Source organism: Gymnoscopelus microlampas (genome assembly GCF_963454915.1).
Source record: "Gymnoscopelus microlampas genome assembly, chromosome: 4".
NCBI lineage: Eukaryota > Metazoa > Chordata > Actinopteri > Myctophiformes > Myctophidae > Gymnoscopelus > Gymnoscopelus microlampas.
The window spans coordinates 41,990,825-42,014,002 of NC_139941.1; the positions used below are offsets into that span (position 1 = coordinate 41,990,825).

Here is a 23,178-nt window from a genome sequence, read left to right on the forward strand (position 1 = left end):
GATTTTCTGTGCCAGACACTAATTTGAAATAGACTTAAATAATATTCATAAACAATATCTGTATTTAAATATTCTAGACATGCAGTATGGTCAGCTGAAAAATAATTTAATAACAGCAGTGAATACTGCTTATTATGCTTGTCATGACATCTCTACACCTACTCATTTCACCAAGACACATTCCTGTGCATTTATTGTACTTGGTGAATAAGGTTAATTCTCATTCTGCCCTAGCAAGTGACATTAGATCACAGAATCTCCATTCACTCTTGCACCATGTTTTCTCTAGCCACACCCCTTGTTGATTATCACAAACATTGTACTATCCACTGGAGCTCTGTGGAGAATCTGGGCCTTGGTAATATTAGGCCCGGTGGATGGGGGGCTACTTGAGGTCAAAGACACTTTGGAATGACAATGAGGAGGAAGGAAGATGGTTGATAGAGAATAGGAGTTGTCGTAGGTCAGAGATCAAGCTTTGTGGGTGTGTGACAGTCATGAGAGAATGGAAGCCTTGAGGGTTAGGGGTTGGATCTAAGGATCTCTTGAAAATGACAACATCCAAGTTGTACATGAAACAAAACACCACTGAATAGGAGGCAAGCTGAAACAGTTTTCATAGAGGTGATTATGCTTTTTATTATTCTCCCTCTTTCACAGATGAGCAATCCAGACTATGGAGTTGTTCAATGATTATATGGTTTGTTTTCTACATTGTTTATTTTCGGAGAACTTGTCATTCACCGGCTCTGTTCAAGGCTGAATGTTTTTGAAGCAGCCTTTTTTGCTATAGCCTCCGAAATAAAGAAATGAGGAAAGCTCATACAGTAGCAAAACTGATTGCTTTAATAATGAATTGATAAACTGTAAGGAGATGAATTGAACAACAACCTTCTAAGTTGTGTTTGTCAGTTTGTAAACTGATGTGCTGTTCTCTCCTTTAAAGTGTTTGGTTGGGTTAAGCGTAATTGATACAGCATAATCCAGCACGTGGGCGTCACTTTCCAAAAATAACTGATCTATAAGCTTATGTTGTTAGCTAGTAGAACAGTTATTTTTTGGCAAGTGACGCCGTCATACGAGAGTATGAATGAGGCTTGAGGGAAGCGAGGTGTACGCCTGTCACAATTATTACATAATCGTCTAATCGCAATTATTTGAGATAATTGTAAATATTTTTGCATAATCGTTGCCATGTTGAAAGATTTTCACACATTTTCAAATATTAAAAAAGCTGAAATAGCTGATCTACAAGCTTACATTGTAGATCGACTATTTCTGCTATTTTTACAATTATTAAATAAGTCAATAATTTCTGTATTTTGTATATTTCAGTTATTACGATTACAAAGCCTAAAAGGCTTCATATGTTCCAATGTTCAATGCCAAACACACAATTCGCAATTATTTGAGTGACAATTAATCGTCAACTTAAATTTGTTATTGTGACAGCCCTAGCGAGGTGTAATCTCTCCCTAAGACTAGGAGGAGGAGGCTCGTATCACCCGGCAGGAATGGCAGCAGGCCTTGCTGTAGTACCAATGGCTGCACAGGTTAACCTTCAGTGCCAAGGAGCAGTTAGTGGTGGGGCGGTCCTGGCAGCTCTCATCTGGGAAAGGACAAGCAAAATCACGCAAAGTAGTAGTATATCGTCTCTGTGTTGGGTGGAAATCTTGTATGTCCAAAACTGTCATTTGTCTGGAAATGGAAAAAATAACCTGTGTTCCAGTGGATCTAATATAGTTATTATTTAGTCACAAGCTCTTGTTAATGCTTTACATTGGTTCAATATTGATAAAACCCACGGACACACTTCAAATCCTGGTGCTTCCCTGTCATCTATGGTGCTTCCTATGGTGCTCCCCTGTCTTCTATGGTGCTCCCCAGTCATCTATGGTGCTTCCTATGGTGCTCCCCAGTCATCTATGGTGCTTCCTATGGTGCTTCCCTGTCTTCTATGGTGCTTCCTATGGTGCTCCCCAGTCATCTATGGTGCTTCCTATGGTGCTCCCCAGTCATCTATGGTGCTCCCCTGTCTTCTATGGTGCTTCCTATGGTGCTCCCCAGTCATCTATGGTGCTTCCCTGTCTTCTATGGTGCTTCCTATGGTGCCTCCCTGTCTTCTATGGTGCTTCCTATGGCGCTTCCCTGTCATCTATCGTGCTTCCCATGGTGCTTCCCTGTCTTCTATGGTGCTTCCTATGGTGCTGTGGGTGGGAGGAGAGGTAAGAAAGGTGTTTGGTTGAATGTAATTTTTTTTTGTGACCCACAAACACAGTTCCAGTCTGACAGTCATCTCTAACCTAATTTATACTTTGTTGCGTGCCAGTGTCATGCTCCAAAAATAGTGGATCTACAAGCTCACAACACGATGCACTATCAACACTGGCGTTCAATGAAGCATAAATCAGGCTTAAGAGATCTTTAGCCCTTGGTTGTTCATCTTACCTGGTGGCTCAGTGGGGCAGGGCTGTAGAGCACAGGTCTGTTTGGCTACAGGTTTAGTGAGGGGGTCACAGCCACGGACAAGCTCCCTGCTCTGGTAACACTTCACGTCTCTCATCCTCACACCAACACCGCATGTCTTAGTGCACTGTGGAAAAGGCAGCATAATTAATGGCTGGCTGACTGACTGACTGACTGACTGACTGTATGAGTGTTTGTTTGTTTGTTTGTTTGTTTGTTTGTTTGTTTGTTTGTTTGTTTGTTTGACTCATAATCAGAATGAGCATTATGTTGCTAAGCATAATAAATGAACAAATGAATGAATAAATCAAATTGTCTTTGTGGCATTGGTGCGACAACATTCGACATTCAATATAATGGCAGAGGATGCAGAGCAACTGGTCTGTGAGGTACTGTAATTATACTGAATATAATTAATAGGCTCGCATGGAACATGAGAATGGGTCATCCTGAAGAAGACCCTGTGTGGATGGATTTTTTGTTGTTGATAATGAACACTTCTGGGAGCATTATAGCAGTGTGAGGGACTCTGTCTTTCTTTTTAGTAGCATTCTGTTCTGCACCTGCACCAGTGAATGGATGTGCATGTTCTATTTTTTTGTGTTTTTTTTGGGGTTTTTTTTACATTAAAATGTCACAATATGCCATAAGGTATCCCAGGGTTTGTCCTTTAGAGGGTGCAAAGTAGTATAAGATTGCGTACCGGTATACACTGTCATTGAGGGCCTATGCTCAAGACACATACAGTAGAGGTTCACGTTACACTGGTGTAGGCCAATTCAGGCCACTGGCAAATCGAAGATGTTCCTTTTCCCTTTCCAAGCCCAGTTCCAGCAATCAGGATGTGGAACTGAGCCAGCACAGTAGGGTACAGCTCAGCTCAGTTCAGAGTGGTTAGCTGCAACAGTACTAAATACACTAAATGTGCAAATTTTATTATCTCAATTTATGACCCATGTCATTTTGATATAACTTTGTCTGCTGTTATTGTGACAGTAGGCAGTTAAAACCAAATCCTCGTCACATTCTTTAAATTCCTGCAATAGGAAAGGCAAATGTCTCTGAAATAATTTGTATAGTTTGGGCAGATATATTTGCAAATGTGACCATAAAGCAAAGATGCCATTGCCATTGTGTGGCTAGCTCATCAAAAACATAGTACATTACCATGATTGGTGGCATTTTTAGTATGGGTGGCATTTTCAGTGTCGGGAATGAAGCTTCTAACTTATGCTCTATCTATTGGTCTATGCAGGGAAGGGAACCCAAAACCCTGGCCAGTCAATGCCACGTTGGAGCCATTGAGCAACTGTACAGAGGGATACGAAACCCAAAATTCATAGTCCCGGCCTAGTCGATGAGCTCCACAAGACCAAAAGTGCCATTGTGTCACTGTCTGCCATTATGCTGAACTCTGACCAGGGTGTGGTCTTTGACACTATGCTCACCTCTGACCAGGGTGTGGTGTACCACTTGAAGCACGGCCTCTCAAAGCAGGTGTTCTCCTCTTCAGGTTTCTCGCCTCCACCACAGGCCTCATCATCAAAGGTCTGGAATTTTCCAGCGGTGATGCCGGCACAGAGCACAATCCTCCGCTTGACACCGCGTCCACATGTTGTGTTACACTAGAGACAGACAAATAAGGTTATTTGTGCATTATTAAACTTTACTAAATTTAAGTCAGCGATTATTCTGTCCATTTATCCAGCCATTCTTCTCCTTCAGTTTAACTGTTGCCAGTCTAGTCTAGCGGTTATTCCGGTTAATACATTCCATACTCTCTTATATCCCAGACTGGCAGCCTCCCTCATGATTTAATTAACAGATAGCATCCAGTGACCTTACCCTTTCCCAGTCCTGACTTATCCAGTGTGGACTGCAGTCTCTCTCCCCACAAGGGTGGATGGCCAGGGGCTTGTTGTCTGGAGAGCACTGTGACTCAGGAACCACGCGTCCCTCTGGGGTCTTACAGTAGACATGACGCACCATCTTTCCATGGCCACACGACCCTGAGCACTGGCAGAGGTCGAAACAGGCAAAAGTCCAATGGTGATAAATAAACATCCGGTGACAACAGCCGCATTTTGTAAAAGTTTCTTTCCCCAAGCCATCAGACTTCTGAACTTTAATTAAACCCTCATCATTACATTTGGACAATCTGTTTACAGTTTTATCCATCCATCCATCCATCCATCCATCCATCCATCCATCCATCCATCCATCCATCCATCCAGAAAATCAGATGCCAATAAAGCCAAAATTGAAGCGAAACTGACATATTAGTCTGGGCTGTGTTTATAGTATGTATTGTAAGATCATACACTCACAGGCCCCCACTCTGACACAGTCCAATGGCGTTCACAGGGAGGGCCAGTACAGTTCTTGGTGTGAGGAGGTTTGGTCGTTAGATCACATGATCTGGTCTCGTCTGAACACCTGACCTCACGCATCACCTGGGCTTTGCGGCCGCACTTGGCTGGACACTGTACAGAGGAGAAGCAAGCAGAGGGCAGAGTCACTCTGCAATATGACCATTAACACTTTCTGATTTAAGATCTGGCCACATCGTGTTTTCTAACAAACCTGATAATGAAGTACTTTATTGAATGAAGGCCATAACAACAGATTTGTAAGATATCCATCCCTGGCAGTGACACTTCATCTGAGAGCCTTCTGAAACTTTCTTTTTCTCTCTCTGTCTGTCTGTCTCTTTCTCTCTCTCTCTCGCACAGGCTCTCTGCCTTGTACTTTCTCCAATGCTTTCCCCTGTCCCCTACCTCAGCCCACTCGGCCACCTCCCACTGGGGTCCACAGGTAGGGCTCTTGCAGGGCCGTCTCTCCACAGGTCTCTCTAGCTCAGCCTGGGTGCAGAGGTCACTGTAGACAGAGCTGTCCAGGCCAGGGGACAGCATCTTCCAACAGCGCACCAGCCGGAACTGGAAGCCCTCTCCACAGGTCCTGGAACACTCACTCCAGCTGCTCGCCTCCCATCTGGATGGAAGACAGGAAATTAAGTGAAAGGCTGTTTTCACATAGCATGCTCAAAGCTTGAGGTTTTATTGGCCCAAAAGGGACACTTGCCTTACAAAATACATTCGCTTTCTGTGAGCAAGATGCACAGAAAATGTCCAAAGACATTTTGACATAAGGTGGAGTCTATCTATCTGGTTTATCTACACTACACTGGCAATGGAGGCCAAGGGGGATTGCCCTTTGGATGAGTGGTAGATATAGTTGCGGGAGACCTTGGTTTGAATTCAAGTGGTCACACTAACATGCTGTAATGAATGAGCAAATTCCCCTATACATCACCCAAACCAATATTTTAACACAAAATGTATTATTAATTACTGTCATTTCCGAGGGAATGTGTCATCTCGATCTTTGTTTGCTTTGGTTTGTGGTCCATGCTGGCACATGCCTAACATTCGAAACACCAAGGGACTAACTTAACTTCAACTAAATCTGATATTCTTCATTAACCACTAATAACTGATTTTCAAGCTAACAAGCCAATGTCTCTTTCACAACATGAAAAACTGGACCACTGCCGTAGTGTACAGTATGTCCTACCTGGGCTGACATTCTCTGCCGATGCAGAAGTCGTGGACTGGCTCAGGCCTGGTCAGAGCATCACAGTATATGTCATCAACCTCCACACCGTCATAGCGTACACACATGGCAAACGACTTAGACACTCCTTAGACACAAACACACAAGAAAACATAGAGGAAAGGGGTTGAGATGATGAGATCTTACAAAAGCATACCGAAAATGTTCAACCACTTAATCCCTTATTTTGGTTATTTGAAAATAGCTGTGTGTGTGTGTGTGTGTGTGTGTGTGTGTGTGTGTGTGTGTGTGTGTGTGTGTGTGTGTGTGTGTGTGTGTGTGTGTGTGTGCGTGCGTGCGTGCGTGCGTGCGTGCGTGCGTGCGTGCGTGCGTGCGTGCGTGCGTGCGTGCGTGCGTGCGTGTGTGTGTGTCTGTGTAATACACGTGTATGGGGTGTGTGTCTCTACCTATTGAACAGGTGACGCTGCAGGGTTCCTGAGAAGAGAGTTTCCAGCGGTACATGTCAGCAGCACTCATCTGCCGGTTTTTCTGAAGCAGCCTCTGGTTTCCCCTGTCACACACATGTTGCACATGCATGCACACACACACACACACACACACACACACACACACACACACACACACACACACACACACACACACACACACACACACACACACACACACACACACACACACACACACACACACACACACACACACACACACACACACACACACCAGCACACACACCAGCACACACATAGCCTTTGGGTCAGAGAATCCTGCGACATCACAGTTACTGTACGCAAGACATTCAGCCTGAATATCAGAATGGGCACACGGGCACTTTTTCATCAGATCACATAAAAGTCACTCGTTGTCATAATGGCGGCCAGCGCCTTGGCCAGTCCAGACATGTATTAGAAAATCACAGGAAGTTTGACTTAAGCCTGATTTATACTATTCACAGTGAGCGACACGGCGCCCACCCAAGTATAAATCAGGCATTAAACCTCGCCGACGTCTCTCTGAATAACTGTGACTAATTCCCTCATTTCTCCCCAGAGGTGCACTACAGTCTGACAGCAGCTTTTTCCTCCTTCGTGTCATATTTTTAATTTATGATGGCCTTTTCTGTAAATACCTTAAATTATTTGTTTTTAAGTGTGGACATATCCCTCCTTCTCTCCCACGTACTGCACCTCTATCTCCTTCTGTTGTCTTTTTCCCTCACTTCTCTTTTTCTCCAGCCGTCTTTCTCCCTATCCACCTTTTTTTTTTCTCTCTCCCTCTGTCTTGCTCTCTGTATCTCATTCTTCTCCTTCTATCTATCTCTCCCGTCTCTTTCTCTGTCTCCCTGTATGTCCCCCCCCCTCCTCTCTCTCCTGGAGCAGAGAACAGGGTGTGTCATGGGATGTGTTTTATAGGTGCTGGCAGGAGAGCTGCTGAAGCCGTGTTTGGACTTGGACACAGTGCAGGGAAGCCAACATGAATTATAAATATGATAGAATGCAATCCTAGCCAGGTGGACCTGCCTTGCCTGTCTTGCTGCCTAACTTTTTTTTTTGTTGTCTGATTTACTGGCTGCCTGCCCTGCTGCCTGTCTGTCTGTCCATCTGCCTGGCAGCTTGCTTGTGCTGCCTAAAAAAAGACCCTTGCTGCTTGTCTTTCCGCCTGCCTTGTATTGCTATGTGTGCCTTTACATGACGGATTTCTCTTGTAGACAAACGAGAGTCCATCAAGAGGTAGTGAGCCTATAGACGCTGCTAAGGCCGAACCACTTAAACCCTATATATTTCATTATAAATGATAAAAAAATGTTTTATAATGAAATTAGAGGGTTTTATTTTGTGTTATATATATATATATATATATATATATATATATATATATTGTGTGTTTTTGTGTTTGTTTTACACAAACCACTATGAACTACATAATAACTACTTAAAAACATTTTAAGCAATGCTTTTAAGTGCTATCCTCTGGATTTTTGTTGTCTGAATCAACAACAACGACAAATGTTTGCTGCATACTACCTCCATAATGAAATAGTTTTTTTTGGTGTATTTTTATGACTTTTATTGATAGTACAGTTGGTATACAGGAAACGTGGAGAGAGAGATGGGGAGTGACACGCAGCAAAGGCCGTCGGTATCGGGACTCGAACCCGCAACGCGCTGTCAGGCCACATTGGAGCCTAGGTGCCCGGACATAACTTATTCAAAACATGGTGACCTTTGACTCTGAACCGAATTATTACCTGGTTCTGTTGGAGCGGCTCGCGTTCCTTGAGCCTGGCACCATGGTTCTGTTGTTGTAGAAAACATCCCCACTGTCGTTTCGCTTGCGGCCCAAAGTGAACTCGAGGGTCCTGTTGAGAGGGAACGGCCCGCTCATGTCCAAGTCTACCGGTCCAACCTCGGAGGAGAACAGCCCCTCCCCCTCAGTCAGAAGCTGATTGGTGGAGATGTTGATGAGCAGTTCATCCGGTCCAATCCGGTCGCCCAACAGGACCCTCCAGATGAGGTTTGGGTTGGAGTCTGGTCCAGCCTCCAGAGGTCCACTGGCAGGAGCAGGGAGGGAGGGGCTACCTGTATGACTGCTGTTTCCCTCTGATGGATGACAACACAACAAGACCTATTTTGAGTATCTGTACTTTACTTGGCTATTTGTACTTTTGACTCCAATGCATTTCTAGGAAGGGAATAGGTTCATTATGAATTAACCATTTAAGCCCTAGTTCAAATAGTGAAAATAGCAGATCTACAACCTCACATTGTGAGGTTGTAGATCCGCTATTTTCACTATTATAATTTTCCAAAGATTTCAGGAAAATCTTTCAACTGTTTTGGAAAATGTCTACATTTCAACACAGCAATGCACTGATATAAAAACGAATCAATACACTGTAATTTGTACTTTTGAATGTATTTAAGTATGTACTTTTTAATTCTTACAGTAAGTATGTTCTCCAGTACTTTAACTCAAGTGCAAATGTGACTGAGCAACTTTCACTTGTAGTTGAGTAACATTTGATCCAGTGGTGCTGACATAATCTGTCAGCACCACTGCCTTAAACATGTAATGTTCCCAGAGGAAGTGGACTAAGAAAAGGGAGGAGCCAAACCTGAGCGGTGTTTGACAACAGTTTTTTTCTTTTTTTTTAATCTCTGAACTTGCCTACAATCCCTTTAAGTTAAGTTTGACAGGGAGCTTTTCAACCACTGTGGGAGCCTCCCTTCATCTCACCCAGCAGCACCCACATTGATGGTATAATGGCCTCAACACAACAGTCATACACAGCCAGCTAAGAGCATGGAGGAAGACCATTACCACTCATGTATGCCATGCAGCCATTTTTAAGGAGGAGAATACGCCATGAACCACTCAATTTTTTATCTTCTCTGGCTCGCCTTTATGTATCTTTCTTATGAATAATAGACTCATCCAAAGGGCCGACACACATAGAGAGGCTCCAGTTAACCACTTAAACACTATATAATTCGTTGTGTGACGAATATCAAATATAGCCAATGTGTTGTGACCTTCTAGATCTGCTATTTTCATCGTCATAATTTAATAATTGTTGATAGTTGTCACCTACAATGATGTGCACAAAGCAGGGATGCCAGGGCTAATGTGAAATGTGAAATCCCTACAAGCTCAAAATAAGTCATCTCTATGCGCTGTGAGCTTGTAGATAGGCTATTTTCTCTATTCGTCATACAATAAAGTACAGCTGTATATATGGCTTAAGTGGTTATCCTGGCTCCAGTAGGGCTTTGTGTTTATCAAGGAAAGTTCAATAAGGAATGAAAAATTTAGACTATTTTCAGGATGGTCTTGCATGCGTTGAGACTACCGTGCCCCCTACTGGGATGGTATCACATATTGCATGTATATATTCTCCCATCTAAGTGTAGCACTGGCCCTTTAAGGAAAGTGCATAAAGAGGGGTGGCCAGGTTTGTGGCCTCCTGTCTAGCCAGAAGCCTGGTTTGAGTGTTTGTGAGAGAGACCTGGAGGCATGAGGGGTACAGACTAATTCTCGGTAAGACAATCTGAAACAAATGACAAGGTTTTTATAACTCATTGTAACAATAGTATATGTATAAGAGTTTAGATAGGCTGACAGTATTAGGCCTGTTGTTAATTATACTAATATATATCTGTACTTCCAGAAGCCTCCAGGTCCTTTGAGTAGCAGTACTCTGTGGCTGTGCAGACCTTTATAAATTGGAGCCATGAGCATACATTGACTATTTGGGTATGTTTGTTATTTTTCTGTATTCTGTCATCTTGCTATAGGAGCCTAATGAATTGATGAATTGTTGGAGGGTTGGTCTAATGCTATTATTTGATTTTTGTAGGAGCTGAACTGTACATCACTGTTTTTCCCACTGTGCCATATATATGTATACTATTTAGACTGAGTGCAATAGGGTTGACTGAGGACAGAGCTATACTGGGCCATTAATTAGCATTGCATGATTTTGATTTTGGTTTTGCTTATTTGTAGTTTGTTTTGATTTGCTTATTTGCTTTTGGTAACTTATTTACTTTATTTTCTTTTGGTTTTGCATTATTTGGATTTGAGTTGGTTAATTTCTGTATATTTACTTTAGAGGCCCCGAAGCCCTTACCCTTATTGCCCCCTTTGCCTCTTGAGTTCAGTCCCTTTTTGCAGAACTCTAACACTAACCGCTTTCTTCCGTTCTGTATTTTAACCTGACTATTTTTATAACAACTGTTGAATAAACTTGACACATTTGATACATCAGCCTCTGGTTCTGTTAATTCTGAACCCGTACCTTCCTGGGGAACCTTACCTTGTTCAGTCCTATATATCTATACATATACAGTATATGGTTAATGTGTTTAAAGGATCCCTCACTCCTATATGTGTGGGTGGCGTAGTCATTGCTTTTCCTAGCCCTGCTACATAAGTATTACAGGTTCATTTACATTCATACAGTAGTGACATACATACATACATACATACATACATACATACATACATACATACAAAACCTAGCTTGGCATGGCCACTGGCCAGACTAATATCACTGCGTAGATATCAGTCTGGCATCTCTGTGTGGAACCTGCATTTCAAAGAGGCGAATTAAAAAAATGCCTCTGGTGATAAACCCGCCCCATATTTGCATACTGGGCCCTGATTGGTCCCTCACTGCTTCGGAGGGAGTAAAATCCAATCACAACTGAGCGGTGCCAGACCAAATCTGCCGAGGGCAATTCATTTTTTGCAATGGCAGATTTGTCTGGTTTTCAGGCTATACAAAACCTGGGTGTTAGTGATGTGCGGGTCGGGTTTTTTCATGACCCGCCCCGCCCCGGAACCCAACCCGCCTCAACCCGCCCCGCGAACCCATATATAAATCTATGGCTCAACCCGCCCCGCGACCCGTGGTATAAAAAAAACCCGGTAAAATCATGAAGGAAAATAATCTTCAAGTATACACCCCATGTGTATTCAAACTGTTTTATTGTTATTATTCTTATTCTTATTAGGAATAAAGACAAAACAAGAGCATGTGATTTTATTTTTATTTTTTGCGTGAGAGCCGCTGACCCGCTCACCCGCAACCCGCATAATTGCCTCTGAAATTCTGACTCGACACACCCGCGCCGCGGGTCCCGCGGGTTACGGGTCGGCCCGCTCATCACTACTGGGTGTTATAATCAGTGGAGCCTACTGTACCTGTGTACTGCTGTGATGCCGGGGTATCCTGGTCACAGTCTATAGCCGCCGTTTCCTCATACACCTCATTGGTCTCTTGGCCCTTCTGCCCCTCAGTCCCACCTGGGGACCCTGGTTCCATCAGCACCTGGTTCTGTTGGCTCACAGGAGGCCCCTTGTCATAAACGCTGCTGTTAGCAGCCAGCAGACCACCCACTTCCACAGAGACCCCTCCACCTGAGCTGTCGGAGCCGGTGTAGACAGGGGGAGGAGGGACAGGGGGTAGGGACTCACGGAGGACTGTGTACTCATAGGTGATGTAAGGGATCCGGCCATTCTGGTTCCAAACCTGGGGGGGGACAAGATGATTGGCAGTACTAATATTAGTCAACACAGAAGCATTCAGTTACTGATATACTGTACATGTAAATGTTACATTATTGCATTCCAATTACTGTAGGCCTATAGTTTTTCATTTGACTGAGTATAATACAGTTGATGGAGATAATATGGTCAACCTTTTACTATTTCAGTAAATGCGTGTTATGCAATGAATGAATACAGTATATAAACGTATAGAGCAACAGCAGTGGCTGAGGCTTTGACAAGAGTGAGTTTAAACAGACTGTAGTCTATGACTATAGAGGTATGACCATAGAAGTCCAGATTTGGCACTGGTCTCGGGACTGTGCTCCAGCCTTGATGAGAGAGGATCAGAATGCAAATTATCTTTGTATGTTCGTGCACCAGTACTGTATTTTCCTATTTCTGCTCCTGTATTTACTTTTGTATTATTTTATGTGACTAAATACCAGCAAGGAGGGAGGGCAACATGCAACAAAGTTCACGATAAGCATTTGAGCACTTGGCAGTGCCAGCACATTGTATATGTCTAGGCCATAGGTCTAGGCCCACTGAGCTGCAGAGATGCTCTGATCCAGATATGGTTCAGAGTCTTGGAGACTTGTAAGATGATGAAAGCCTTGTATGAGTAGAGACAAGCCAGTGGAACAATCGAGAGAGTCATATTCTTTTTTTTCTTTTCATTCCTTTCTCCTGTAAAGAAATCTATCAGAGCTGGCTCATGCCCAGTGCTGTGCTCAATATATGGCCACTGTCAGAGTACAAGGTCTGTACTCATTCAAACACAGAACGACTTTCCCCACCACATTAACATTGCATTTACATTGAAAGTGCGTCAGCGTGCGTAAAATATGCGATCTAGCGCAAGGCCTATCCGCGCACGTTTTAAGCTGTGGCCGACCCGGGATAGACTTATGAAATTTTTCTACTGTACCATTCATCCTAAGATATAACATCATAGAAAAGGTATGAAAAACTTAGTCCAAAATTCTCCTTTTACATCTTTTCCATTGGAAAATACTTTTTTTTTTTTCAAGCAACATGTCACAAGGCACCTTTTCCACAGAAGCATAAATTATGCTTTAGAATATGTTGTGGTTTTATGATAATGAAAGCTGTATATTTGAATGTACATGTAAAGCCCAACTAGGGACCAACTAGGGACAAGAGTTGAAAATTAGTAATACCTATAAACTCTCTGTGTAGCCCATCAGCTTCATATTCTGTATTGGAACTATGTTAAACTGCATCATCCCTATAAAATACAGTATGTACAATTAAAATAAATATACAGTGTACTCATTTACCAGTATATTGATGGCCTGGTCAATTGGGCCTTTGGCTACGATGTATTCAATTCCAGTCTCGTACACATCCATGGGCCGTCGATACTTGAATACAGTGCCTGCAGCGTGAAAGTTCTGCGGGGTGTCGACCTTGTAGGCCCCGTTGAAGAAGAAGTTACCCGCCTGATCGGTCACAGCTAGGGAGGAGATAAGTATAATAAGCCACAGGGCAGAACACAGGCTGAAAACAGCACATTTATAGGCTTAGATAAACATTTATTAAAGGTTGGACAGTCCAAACTCAACACTTCCTCACAAGGTCATCTTCAGGGGTGAACTCTGTACTCTGTAAATTTGCTGTGTGTGTGTGTGTGTGCGTGCGTGCGTGCGTGCGTCTCTTTTACTATCTCTTTCTATATCCATTTCTCTCTCTCCTTGCACACCTAAACACATTTGCCACTTTAAAATGGTGCTGCCAGGAATGTTGTCATTGAATTGGGGACATGCATGCTAAATCCAATATTGCAGTGTAAAACCAAATGATCCTGAGAGTATACTTACCGTATACGCAATATGAAGTGATCTAGTTATGACATCTTTTTGTGACCTATACTCAGAATTTACACCCACCATTGGGTTCCAAAGGCAGATCGCATTGCATTTAGGATAAATGAAGAAAATAAGCTCTGTAGCTCTGTTTTGTTTTGAAAAGATAATCTCTACAATCAAATCTGCCTAGCAATACTGTGGCTCACTCCTTTTGGTCGCACAAGCCACTGAAGCGGTGCACAGCTATCGGTGGAACCGGTGTCTCCGCTGTCCCTGTTAGCTCCCACACTCGTGAGAGTGAGGGACCAGGGGCTGACGGTGATACTGGTGATACTGATACTGAAGGGTTGTCAGTCAACGTTATTACTCCCGCCCACATCCACATTGCCACAATGGGCGTTCATGCCAGACTCACTCCTGGAATCAAATATAGTACCTTTATTAGAAGGATCAACCCCTTGAGATGAATCATCTCGTTTTCGAGAGAGGAAATGAGATTTCCGGAGGGAGGGTTTACCAGGCTAGTTAGCCTATTCCAGTGGTGGGATGCTGCCCCAGTGGGACTGAGGGCACATTCTACAAGGGAAAAGCGACATGGGCCCTCTTCGGAGGGGTCTCCATTCAGGATGTCTGCAATGCGGCAAGTTGGGCTTAGGCCTTGACATTTGCCAGGTTCTACAGTTTGGACGTAACTGCGGCCCCTGTGGCGCATACGGTCCTTAGTGTAGCCTCCAGACGGGGATCAGGCCGCTAGGCTGGTTACTCTGGACTTCGAGATAACAATCAGGGAGTTTACTATATCTCCCATAGCGAGACATTGAGTGAGTATTTGAAGTAAAACTATAGGTTACTGGACGTAACCCCGGTTTTACGATAATATGAGCGAGATGTCTCGAAAGACACCCTTCTTGTTTACGAACAAGAAGAAAAATGTTATCATGAATTACGGGAAATGACTCGCCTCTGACTTATATAGGATGGAGGGCGGGGGCGGGCCCCTCCCCCCTCCCGTCAGAGGGCGGTCAGAGTCCAGCTAAAGAATTGTCTGGAATTTATAAGGTAATGCTTCTGTGATCACGCCAGAGGGCGCTCTCCGATAGCGAGACATCTCGCTCATATTATCGTAAAACCGGGGTTACGTCGTCCAGTAACCTATAGTTTTATGCATGGTCACTCATAGAGGGATTACAGGGGTGTTTGTACCTGTTTATAAACCAAACTACATATATCACGGCAAACTTTCTATGGCTAGTCAGAACACCTCAGAAGTGCAAAAACAGCCGAAAAAAAGTCTGACAGGCCCTGCTGAATTTTGGAATTACGTCATTTTGTAGTTATTAACTACCCTGTCCGGACAAACTTTGGATGTCGGTTGAAGTATCTAGTGCGCATAACAAGTTGGTAACAATTTTATACATTGCCCAAACAAGCTCTAGCTATATAATGAGGTTTGATTGATCTAATTATTTCTTAGATAAGCACTGCCAATAAAAGGATCAGTGAAGTCATCATGAAGCACAGACCAGACCCTAATAATCTTAAATGAGTCTAAGAAAAGAAGAAATATGTACCAGGAAATAACTTTATTACTGAGTATACATGCACTAGTCTACCTACCTTTACGTAGACTACTGGATGCACGTGCTCAAGTGCATACAATATGTGCACGTGTGCGTGTGTGTACAGTCATGATGAGCAGGAAAGGAGGAAGTACGCACCTAGAACGTCAGCTGACTTCTTCCTCTCAATGATTTGAATGTCCCAAGATCCTTCAGGGATTTGGGTGATAAAGGAGTAACCTTGGTAACAGGAAACAGGAAAACATTACCTTTTTACGTTACCAGTGATTACTGACCAACCGGTTTCTGCCTTGACCTTTAGTTATTGCTTGGCTACATGACAAAAAAATAAAACCAGTTCCAACATTTTTATTCCCTTTCATTACATCCACTGGTAGGAATGGTCAACCTTTTCTAGAAATTGTATTAATCAATCAGTATATTTCATGGCTATTTCTAACCTTTATCTACCCAGGAAGATTTAGCTGAAAACGAGTGCTCTTTTTCAGCAATTCACATTCTTACACATATTCATTCGCACCTGGCAGCTGGTCAGCACATCGTGCAGCAATGGCACTTGTGGTTGAGTGCCTTGTTAAAAGAGTGTAGCTCATTCACTTTCCCTTGCCTAGACCTTCCAACAAAAAAAAACATCTGGACAGAAACCTGCTTCTCCCAGCCTTAATCACATTCAGCCTTAATCACATGCCCTACTCTGGGCATATCATTATAGGTGAGAAAAAAATAATAAAAAATCTACAAGATCTACAAGCTCACAATACATTTAGCTTGTAGATGGGCTCTTTCCGCCATGTGACACCATTGTATGACGAAGTATTAAACAGGGCTTAAAGGGATACTTTTTTCTATCGATTAGTCACCCCATGGAGACTTGAATTCATGGATATGTTTCGTTTTTGTTGCATTCCTAAGCCAATAATTTGATGACCAGCGGACCGGTAGGCAGCGGTTCCGGTAGGACACACAAAGGAGACTCTTTGTGTCTCCTAACGGAACCGCTGCCGGTCATATTATTAAATTATTGGCTAGACAAAAAAATATCCATGGATTCAAGTCTGCATGGGGTGACTAATCAATAGAAAAAAGGTCATTTTGGGGGTGAACTATCCCTTCAAAGCGGTTACGCTACCACGTGATTGTACTGCATCTTTCACTGCTAATGTAACCTCCTCCTCAAGCAACTAAAGCAATGCTACTGAATGAGTAGATATTATGAAGCCAGTCATTTACCTAATGTAGTGGCACCGCGGCGGAAGTTTCCAGTAACTCTGCTACAGCTGCTTCCATCTCCTTGGCACACGCCACACTTATCCAGAGTGTTGGAGGAGAAGAGCACTCCGTCACATCCGATTGGCTGAGCGGCAAAGCCAACATAACAGTTCTGTGTTAATGCTGTGTCATGTTTAACCACTTTCAACCATGCATGCATCCCTATTTTGGGCATGTCATTATAGGGTCAACGTGTCATGATGCGACGTGTTGTCAGCTTGTAGGTCTGCTTGTAGGTCTGCTTGTAGGTCTGCTATTTACGGGTGACACCATCGTAACGGAGCTTCAGAGGTCAAATGTGTTCAATGTTACATGGTTTGAATCTTTGGAACGCTATATTTTCTTCCTCAAAAGATGCTGATCTCTGTGTGATTTCCCAGGTTTTAAAAAGGACCACAAAGACAGATTAATAAAAAAGAGAAAGAAAAGAAGCCGCTTGACTCACCTCACACTTACCGTCCACACAGACACCACGGTAGCTGCTATACTTGCAGGAGGTGCCATCGCGAGCCATCACCATGAGCTGCCGCTGTCCATCGGCCGTGGTGCAATGGAGGTCGCAAGGGTTACTGGAGATGTGCACGTAGTCATCTGGGGGTATGGTCAAAGGTCACCGGATCATTGCAAACTTAAAGCATTTCTGCTACTATTGGGTAGACTCACAAACCGCAGTCTCTCTAGTCTAAATGCTTCACTACTAGAGACGGGTGAGAATTGTTGCTGAAACTGGATGGAAAACGTTTGGAGATTTAAAAAAAAGAACTGCTTTGCAGAACTAATGCAAAGACTTTAGGCTGGCCCTTCATATTGGGATAGTATCGAGATTAGCTATCAAAGCAGTTGGCGTATCACCAGATGTATTCGGAGGGGGAGATCTCTGATCACCTGGCAACATGAGGCTAACTAAAGTAGAAGTAGAATAACTGATGACATTAATTAAAAGCAAAGTTAAAAATAAATAAAACAAAAAAAATCTATAAAGCTGTATTTGAAGTTGTGACCTTAATTTGGGCATGTCATTATAGGCAGATCTACAAGGCTGCACATTGTGAACTTGTAGATCTACAATTTTAAACCATTTTGAATTTTATTATTAAGTATAATTCATTTCAGAGGCAAAGAAAATATGACACAGTGCATGCTTGTTTCAGAGCAGTCTGAACAGCAAAGGACCCAATCACCTCTAGTTTGTTTAAAGGGCCACAGGAGAAAGTGAGAGGGCATTTTATGAGTTTTTTACCCGGATACAAGGGTTTCCAGTGGTAGTTCCTGCCATTGTAAAGCTGGGAGTTGAAAGACCAGCACTGCTCCTCTCTGAAGCTCCTTCCAGACGTAGGACACTCCTGCAATACAGAAACAACACTAATTTAAAATAGCTGCATGTTGTATTTTATATTATATGAGGCAACGTCATGTTTTATGCCTTGTTTAGGATAATTTAGGATAATAAATGTAAAACTGTCTTTGCTCCCAGACAGAATCAAATCAAATTATTGAATAGCTTTCTGTACTGTATGTAAAAGTGCTCTGAGCTCACCTTGGTATTGCAAAGGTGATATTTTTTTGGAGAGCCTGTACAGGTCATGTTGTCTTTCCCGCCAGCTACTTTCTTTCTTTGGATATGAAAGACATACAAAAATAACAAATATTGTCGATCATCTTTATCTGTTGCTTCTGTGCCCTGTGATCAAGGAAATGGATCTTTTTCAACTCAAACTTCAACATCCCTTTAAGTAACAATTTATATATTTCGTGTACAGTATAGGCACATGCTGAGTGTGTGTGTGTGTGTGTGTGTGTGTGTGTGTGTGTGTGTGTGTGTGTGTGTGTGTGTGTGTGTGTGTGTGTGTGTGTGTGTGTGTGTGTGTGTGTGTGTGTGTGTGTGTGTGCGTGCGTGCGTGCGTGCGTGCGCGCGTGCGTGCGTGTGTGTGTGTGAGAGGCTGACCTCTGTTTGAGGCAGTGTCTCTCCTGGTTCATGACCCCTCCTCCACAGGTGCGTGTGCAGGCGGTCCATTTGGCCCACTCACCCCACCAGTAGGTTGTCACCTCCAGCTCATCCTCCAGACTGTTGGATGCCACACCCCCCTCCTCCTGCACACACACACGCGAACGCACGCGCACACGCACACACACACACACACACACACACACACACACACACACACACACACACACACACACACACACACACACACACACACACACTGATCAAGCTCCTTGTGAGTATGTGTACTTGAGTTTGGATCCAACTCCCGTCTTGTCTTGCATGATTTTCCAGTCTCTCTGCCCTTGGTTTACTGTCTATCTACACACTATCCTATCTGGAATCAAATGCAAAAATATATAAAGTAATATTTATTATTTTATTTATAAATTATAGAAATGATTATTAGTAGTAAATAGTTAATTGAAGCCACAGCGGTCATTTTAGCACTACAAAAGGCGCACAGCACATTTAGGAGGATACCGTTCACATGGACAGCACAGAGAACAAATGTACAATAAATAACTATCACTGACCACGGCACTTGGAAGTCACACTACCAATGGATCAGCTTTTATGCATTCCAAATGCGTAAAAACCGTCTCTAATTCTCCCAGATCACATAGTCTCGTTCACAGACAGATTTATCAAAGTGACCACTGGTATGTGCAGCGAGCTCCCTGTGAAGGTGTGAGACAGAGCAGCTGTGTGAGAGAATCTGGGAAATACCAGACTGAGAGCGTAAGCGAGGGAGAGATAGAGAGGGAGAGATATAAAGACAGATAGATAGGTATGGAGGAAGACAATGGTGGAAAGAGTCAGCAAGTGCAGACTGAGATAGTCGAGGGGTATCAGGGGAGAGGGTGTGTGAGTGAGTGAGTGACTGAGTGAGTGAGTGACTGAGTGAGTGACTGAGTGAGTGACTGAGTGAGTGAGTGACTGAGTGAGTGACTGAGTGACTGAGTGACTGAGTGACTGAGTGAGTGACTGAGTGGCTGACTGATTCTCCAACTGGCTGACTGACCCGTTTTTGACAAACCAATTGAGTGACCGACTGTTGCCTGATTTCTCTTACTTACTGACTGACCGTCCAATTTCACCTACTGACTGGCTGTTTGACTCATCAATTTCATCAACTCGCTGATGATGTTCACAATTAGACTAACTTGCTTGACCTCACATATTGTCCACCTGCACTGCCGGCCTGATAAAAAAGAAAAAGAAAAAACAGAAAAGATAAGATGAGAACTAAGATGAGACTCAGATGAGATGTTATTATTCACCCTACCTGCTGGCCCCTGGAAGACAGGTTCCCCACAGAGACGGCCAGGGTCAGGAACCCCAACAGCACCAAGCTGGTCTCCCCACACTGCTCCCATGACCACACTCTCATCCTGAGAGAGAGGGAGAGAGAGAGAGAGAGAGAGAGAGAGAGAGAGAGAGAGAGAGAGAGAGAGAGAGAGAGAGAGAGAGAGAGAGAGAGAGAGAGAGAGAGAGAGAGAGAGAGAGAGAGAGAGAGAGAGAGAGAGAGAGAGAGAGAGAGAGAGAGAGAGAGAGAGAGAGAGAGAGAGAGAGAGAGAGAGAGAGAGAGGGAGAGGTAATGACACATCAGACAAACATAGAAGATGAAAGACAGTCAGTGTCAATCATTGTTGCAGGTTAACATGTTATGCTCTTGGCATCTCATTAGGACTAACATTGGTATGTGAGAGTGGGTATGCATTAGGTCTGAATCTCATTAGGCTCAAGTTAGAGGAAACGGTGGCAGTTGCAATGAGACAAGGATCATAGATTACCCCCACAACACCACTAAGGTAAATACAAAGGTGATGTCATGTTTCAGTGCACCTCCAGAGCCAGCCAGCCATGCCTATGATACATGGACGACGAGGCAACCATTAGGACTGACTCAGCCGACTGTATAACCATGCCATGCCTACATTAATGACACACCCGAGCGCGGGCCTCAACCTAAATGCCTTGCAGAACGTTGAGGTCCACCACGGACGCCTGGCGTGTGCACTGACGCAGGAAGGCGGCCGGTGACACAGACAGGCTGTTGAGAGAGCACAGGTGTTTGAGACAGGACTTGGACGGCGGCGCGGCCCATGTAAAAGTTAAACAAGCCTCAAATGCCTGGAAGGACTAAGGTAAGTTTCCTAGAACACCAAGCCCTCGGCTCTTGCACACAGGTAGGCCTTTGTTTTACCTTGCCGTGCTCAGTGTGAACGCACTGGCTGGCCCCAGCCACTGACTGCTACGGTAATGTAGAAACCTATATACGCCCAGACACAGGCATTCACACTCACTCACACACACACACACACACACACACACACACACACACACACACACACACACACACACACACACACACACACACACACACACACACACACACACACACACACACACACACACACACACACACACACACACACACACACACACACACAGGTATTCACACACACAAGACAGACAGGGGCATACACTTACACACATGTGTTTACACATGCATACACACATACAGTATAGGCTTACACATGTGCACACATGCACATACCCCCCCCACCCCCCTCCACACACAACACACACACACACACACACACACACACACACACACACACACACACACACACACACACACACACACACACACACACACACACACACACACACACACACACACACACACTCATAGTTGTGTGCATGCACGCACGCACGCACATACAGTACACTACACACACACATATATGCCGAGTTTCTAGGAAAGGCCCCAGTGTACATCCCATGTCCCCGTCCGTTTCTCCTCCCCATCAGCTTGTCTGAGTCCAGTTAGGCAGCCCTCTTAAAATAAGCAAACAGATCGTCTAGCCCTGTTTGCAGTCTGGCTTTCTCTGGCACTAAATATTGGTGACAGGTGTCTTAAACTAGCCGCGGGAACACCTGGACTTCATTATCCTTCCAGACACAGCTGGAGCACAGCCAGCTGCCAAACACACACACACACACACACACACACACACACACACACACACACACACACACACACACACACACACACACACACACACACACACACACACACACACACACACACACACACACACACACACACACACATACACACACAGGCAGTGTGCAGAAACGCACTTACACTGCAGACAGACCTGCGTGTACGTATACAAGTATAGGTGCACACGCCCTTTCGTACATGCATGCGTACTATGCAGACATGCACACACAGAAAAAGTGGGAGCACACACAAAACGCACGCACGCACGCACGCACGCACGCACGCACGCACGCACGCACGCACGCACGCACGCACGCACGCACGCACGCACGCACGCACGCACGCACGCACGCACACACACACACACACACACACACACACACACACACACACACACACACACACACACACACACACACACACACACACACACACACACACACACACACACACACAGCAGACTCTCTCTCGCTGCCTGTCTGTCTGTCTCTCCAGCCCAGCCTGTCCCTGGCAGGGCCAGACAGGGCCTTCCTCCCTCTTTCCTCCCACTCTGTCACTTCCCAGGCGGGCGGGCGGGCACAGAGGCCGGGGAGGACAAAAGTAAACACGGCCCTCTCCTCGTCCTCAATCCCTTCTTCCCGCCCCTTGCCCCACCCCCACCCCTGTGGCCCCCAGGGGGCCCCTCGGCCCCGCCGTAGTGTTTTTCTTGCGCTGGCAGCTCCGCAGACAGACAGCGGTATAGTCTGTCCCCTGGGAGGCTGGACTAGAGGTTGGGGAGGGCGGGGGGGAGCCTGGGGATGTCTGGTTGTCAGTGGGCAGACTCATCCTTTCTGGACAGAGTCCTTGCTCCGAGCTACACTCTTCTGCTCTCCTCTCTCCCCCCTCTCCTCTCCTCTCTCCTTGCTCCGAGCTAGACTCTTCTGCTCTCCTCTCTCCCCCCTCTCCTCTCCTCTCCTCTCCTGTTTCTTCTCGGCGTCAGCCCCAGCTCACATTCACGTGTGAAGCAGAAAATGGATTGCCGCTTTTCCCGGCCTCGTGTATACAAAGACGGTCAGGAGCACTGAAACACAGACAGGCAGACAGACAGACAGATAGACAGACAGACACGCACAGACAGACACGCACAGACAGACAGACAGACAGACAGACAGACAGACAGACAGACAGACAGACAGACAGTGAGAGCTGAAGTAGAGAGTCAGTGAGTCAGTAGGCCTGTCTGAAGGGACTTGAAGAGAGGTCAGTGGAGTTCACCTGGCCTGGAAGGAATGGGAGCTCAGACGGACTGACCTCTGGCCTATTTATTGACTTGATCTTGATGCGTGGTTCAGCGGGGAGAGTAGAGCACAGGCTCAAACTCTAGTAAAATAACTCCATTATACCCATTGAAATTTGAGGCACTTTGGAAAA

The 23,178-nt window shown here is 44.6% G+C and overlaps 1 protein-coding gene across 1 annotated transcript in view; it reads right to left on the bottom strand.

Annotated features, from left to right (window-relative positions):
* Positions 1-1,378: 1,378 nt before the first annotated feature.
* Positions 1,379-23,178, bottom strand: part of LOC311043811 (ADAMTS-like protein 2) — a 23,390-nt gene continuing 1,590 nt past the window's right edge. Inside the window, exons 2-19 of the mRNA XM_084055178.1 lie at positions 20,041-20,146; positions 18,714-18,859; positions 18,306-18,381; positions 18,009-18,111; positions 17,214-17,359; positions 16,730-16,853; positions 15,638-15,718; positions 13,392-13,567; positions 11,743-12,070; positions 8,285-8,636; positions 6,486-6,589; positions 6,040-6,166; positions 5,244-5,457; positions 4,794-4,949; positions 4,312-4,482; positions 3,915-4,091; positions 2,449-2,593; positions 1,379-1,609 (exon numbers count right to left, since the gene is read on the bottom strand). Coding sequence (XP_083911304.1) covers positions 1,482-1,609; positions 2,449-2,593; positions 3,915-4,091; positions 4,312-4,482; positions 4,794-4,949; positions 5,244-5,457; positions 6,040-6,166; positions 6,486-6,589; positions 8,285-8,636; positions 11,743-12,070; positions 13,392-13,567; positions 15,638-15,718; positions 16,730-16,853; positions 17,214-17,359; positions 18,009-18,111; positions 18,306-18,381; positions 18,714-18,859; positions 20,041-20,145 — 2,859 coding nt within the window. The 5' untranslated portion in view covers position 20,146 and the 3' untranslated portion in view covers positions 1,379-1,481. The remainder of the gene's footprint in view (positions 1,610-2,448; positions 2,594-3,914; positions 4,092-4,311; positions 4,483-4,793; positions 4,950-5,243; positions 5,458-6,039; positions 6,167-6,485; positions 6,590-8,284; positions 8,637-11,742; positions 12,071-13,391; positions 13,568-15,637; positions 15,719-16,729; positions 16,854-17,213; positions 17,360-18,008; positions 18,112-18,305; positions 18,382-18,713; positions 18,860-20,040; positions 20,147-23,178) is intronic.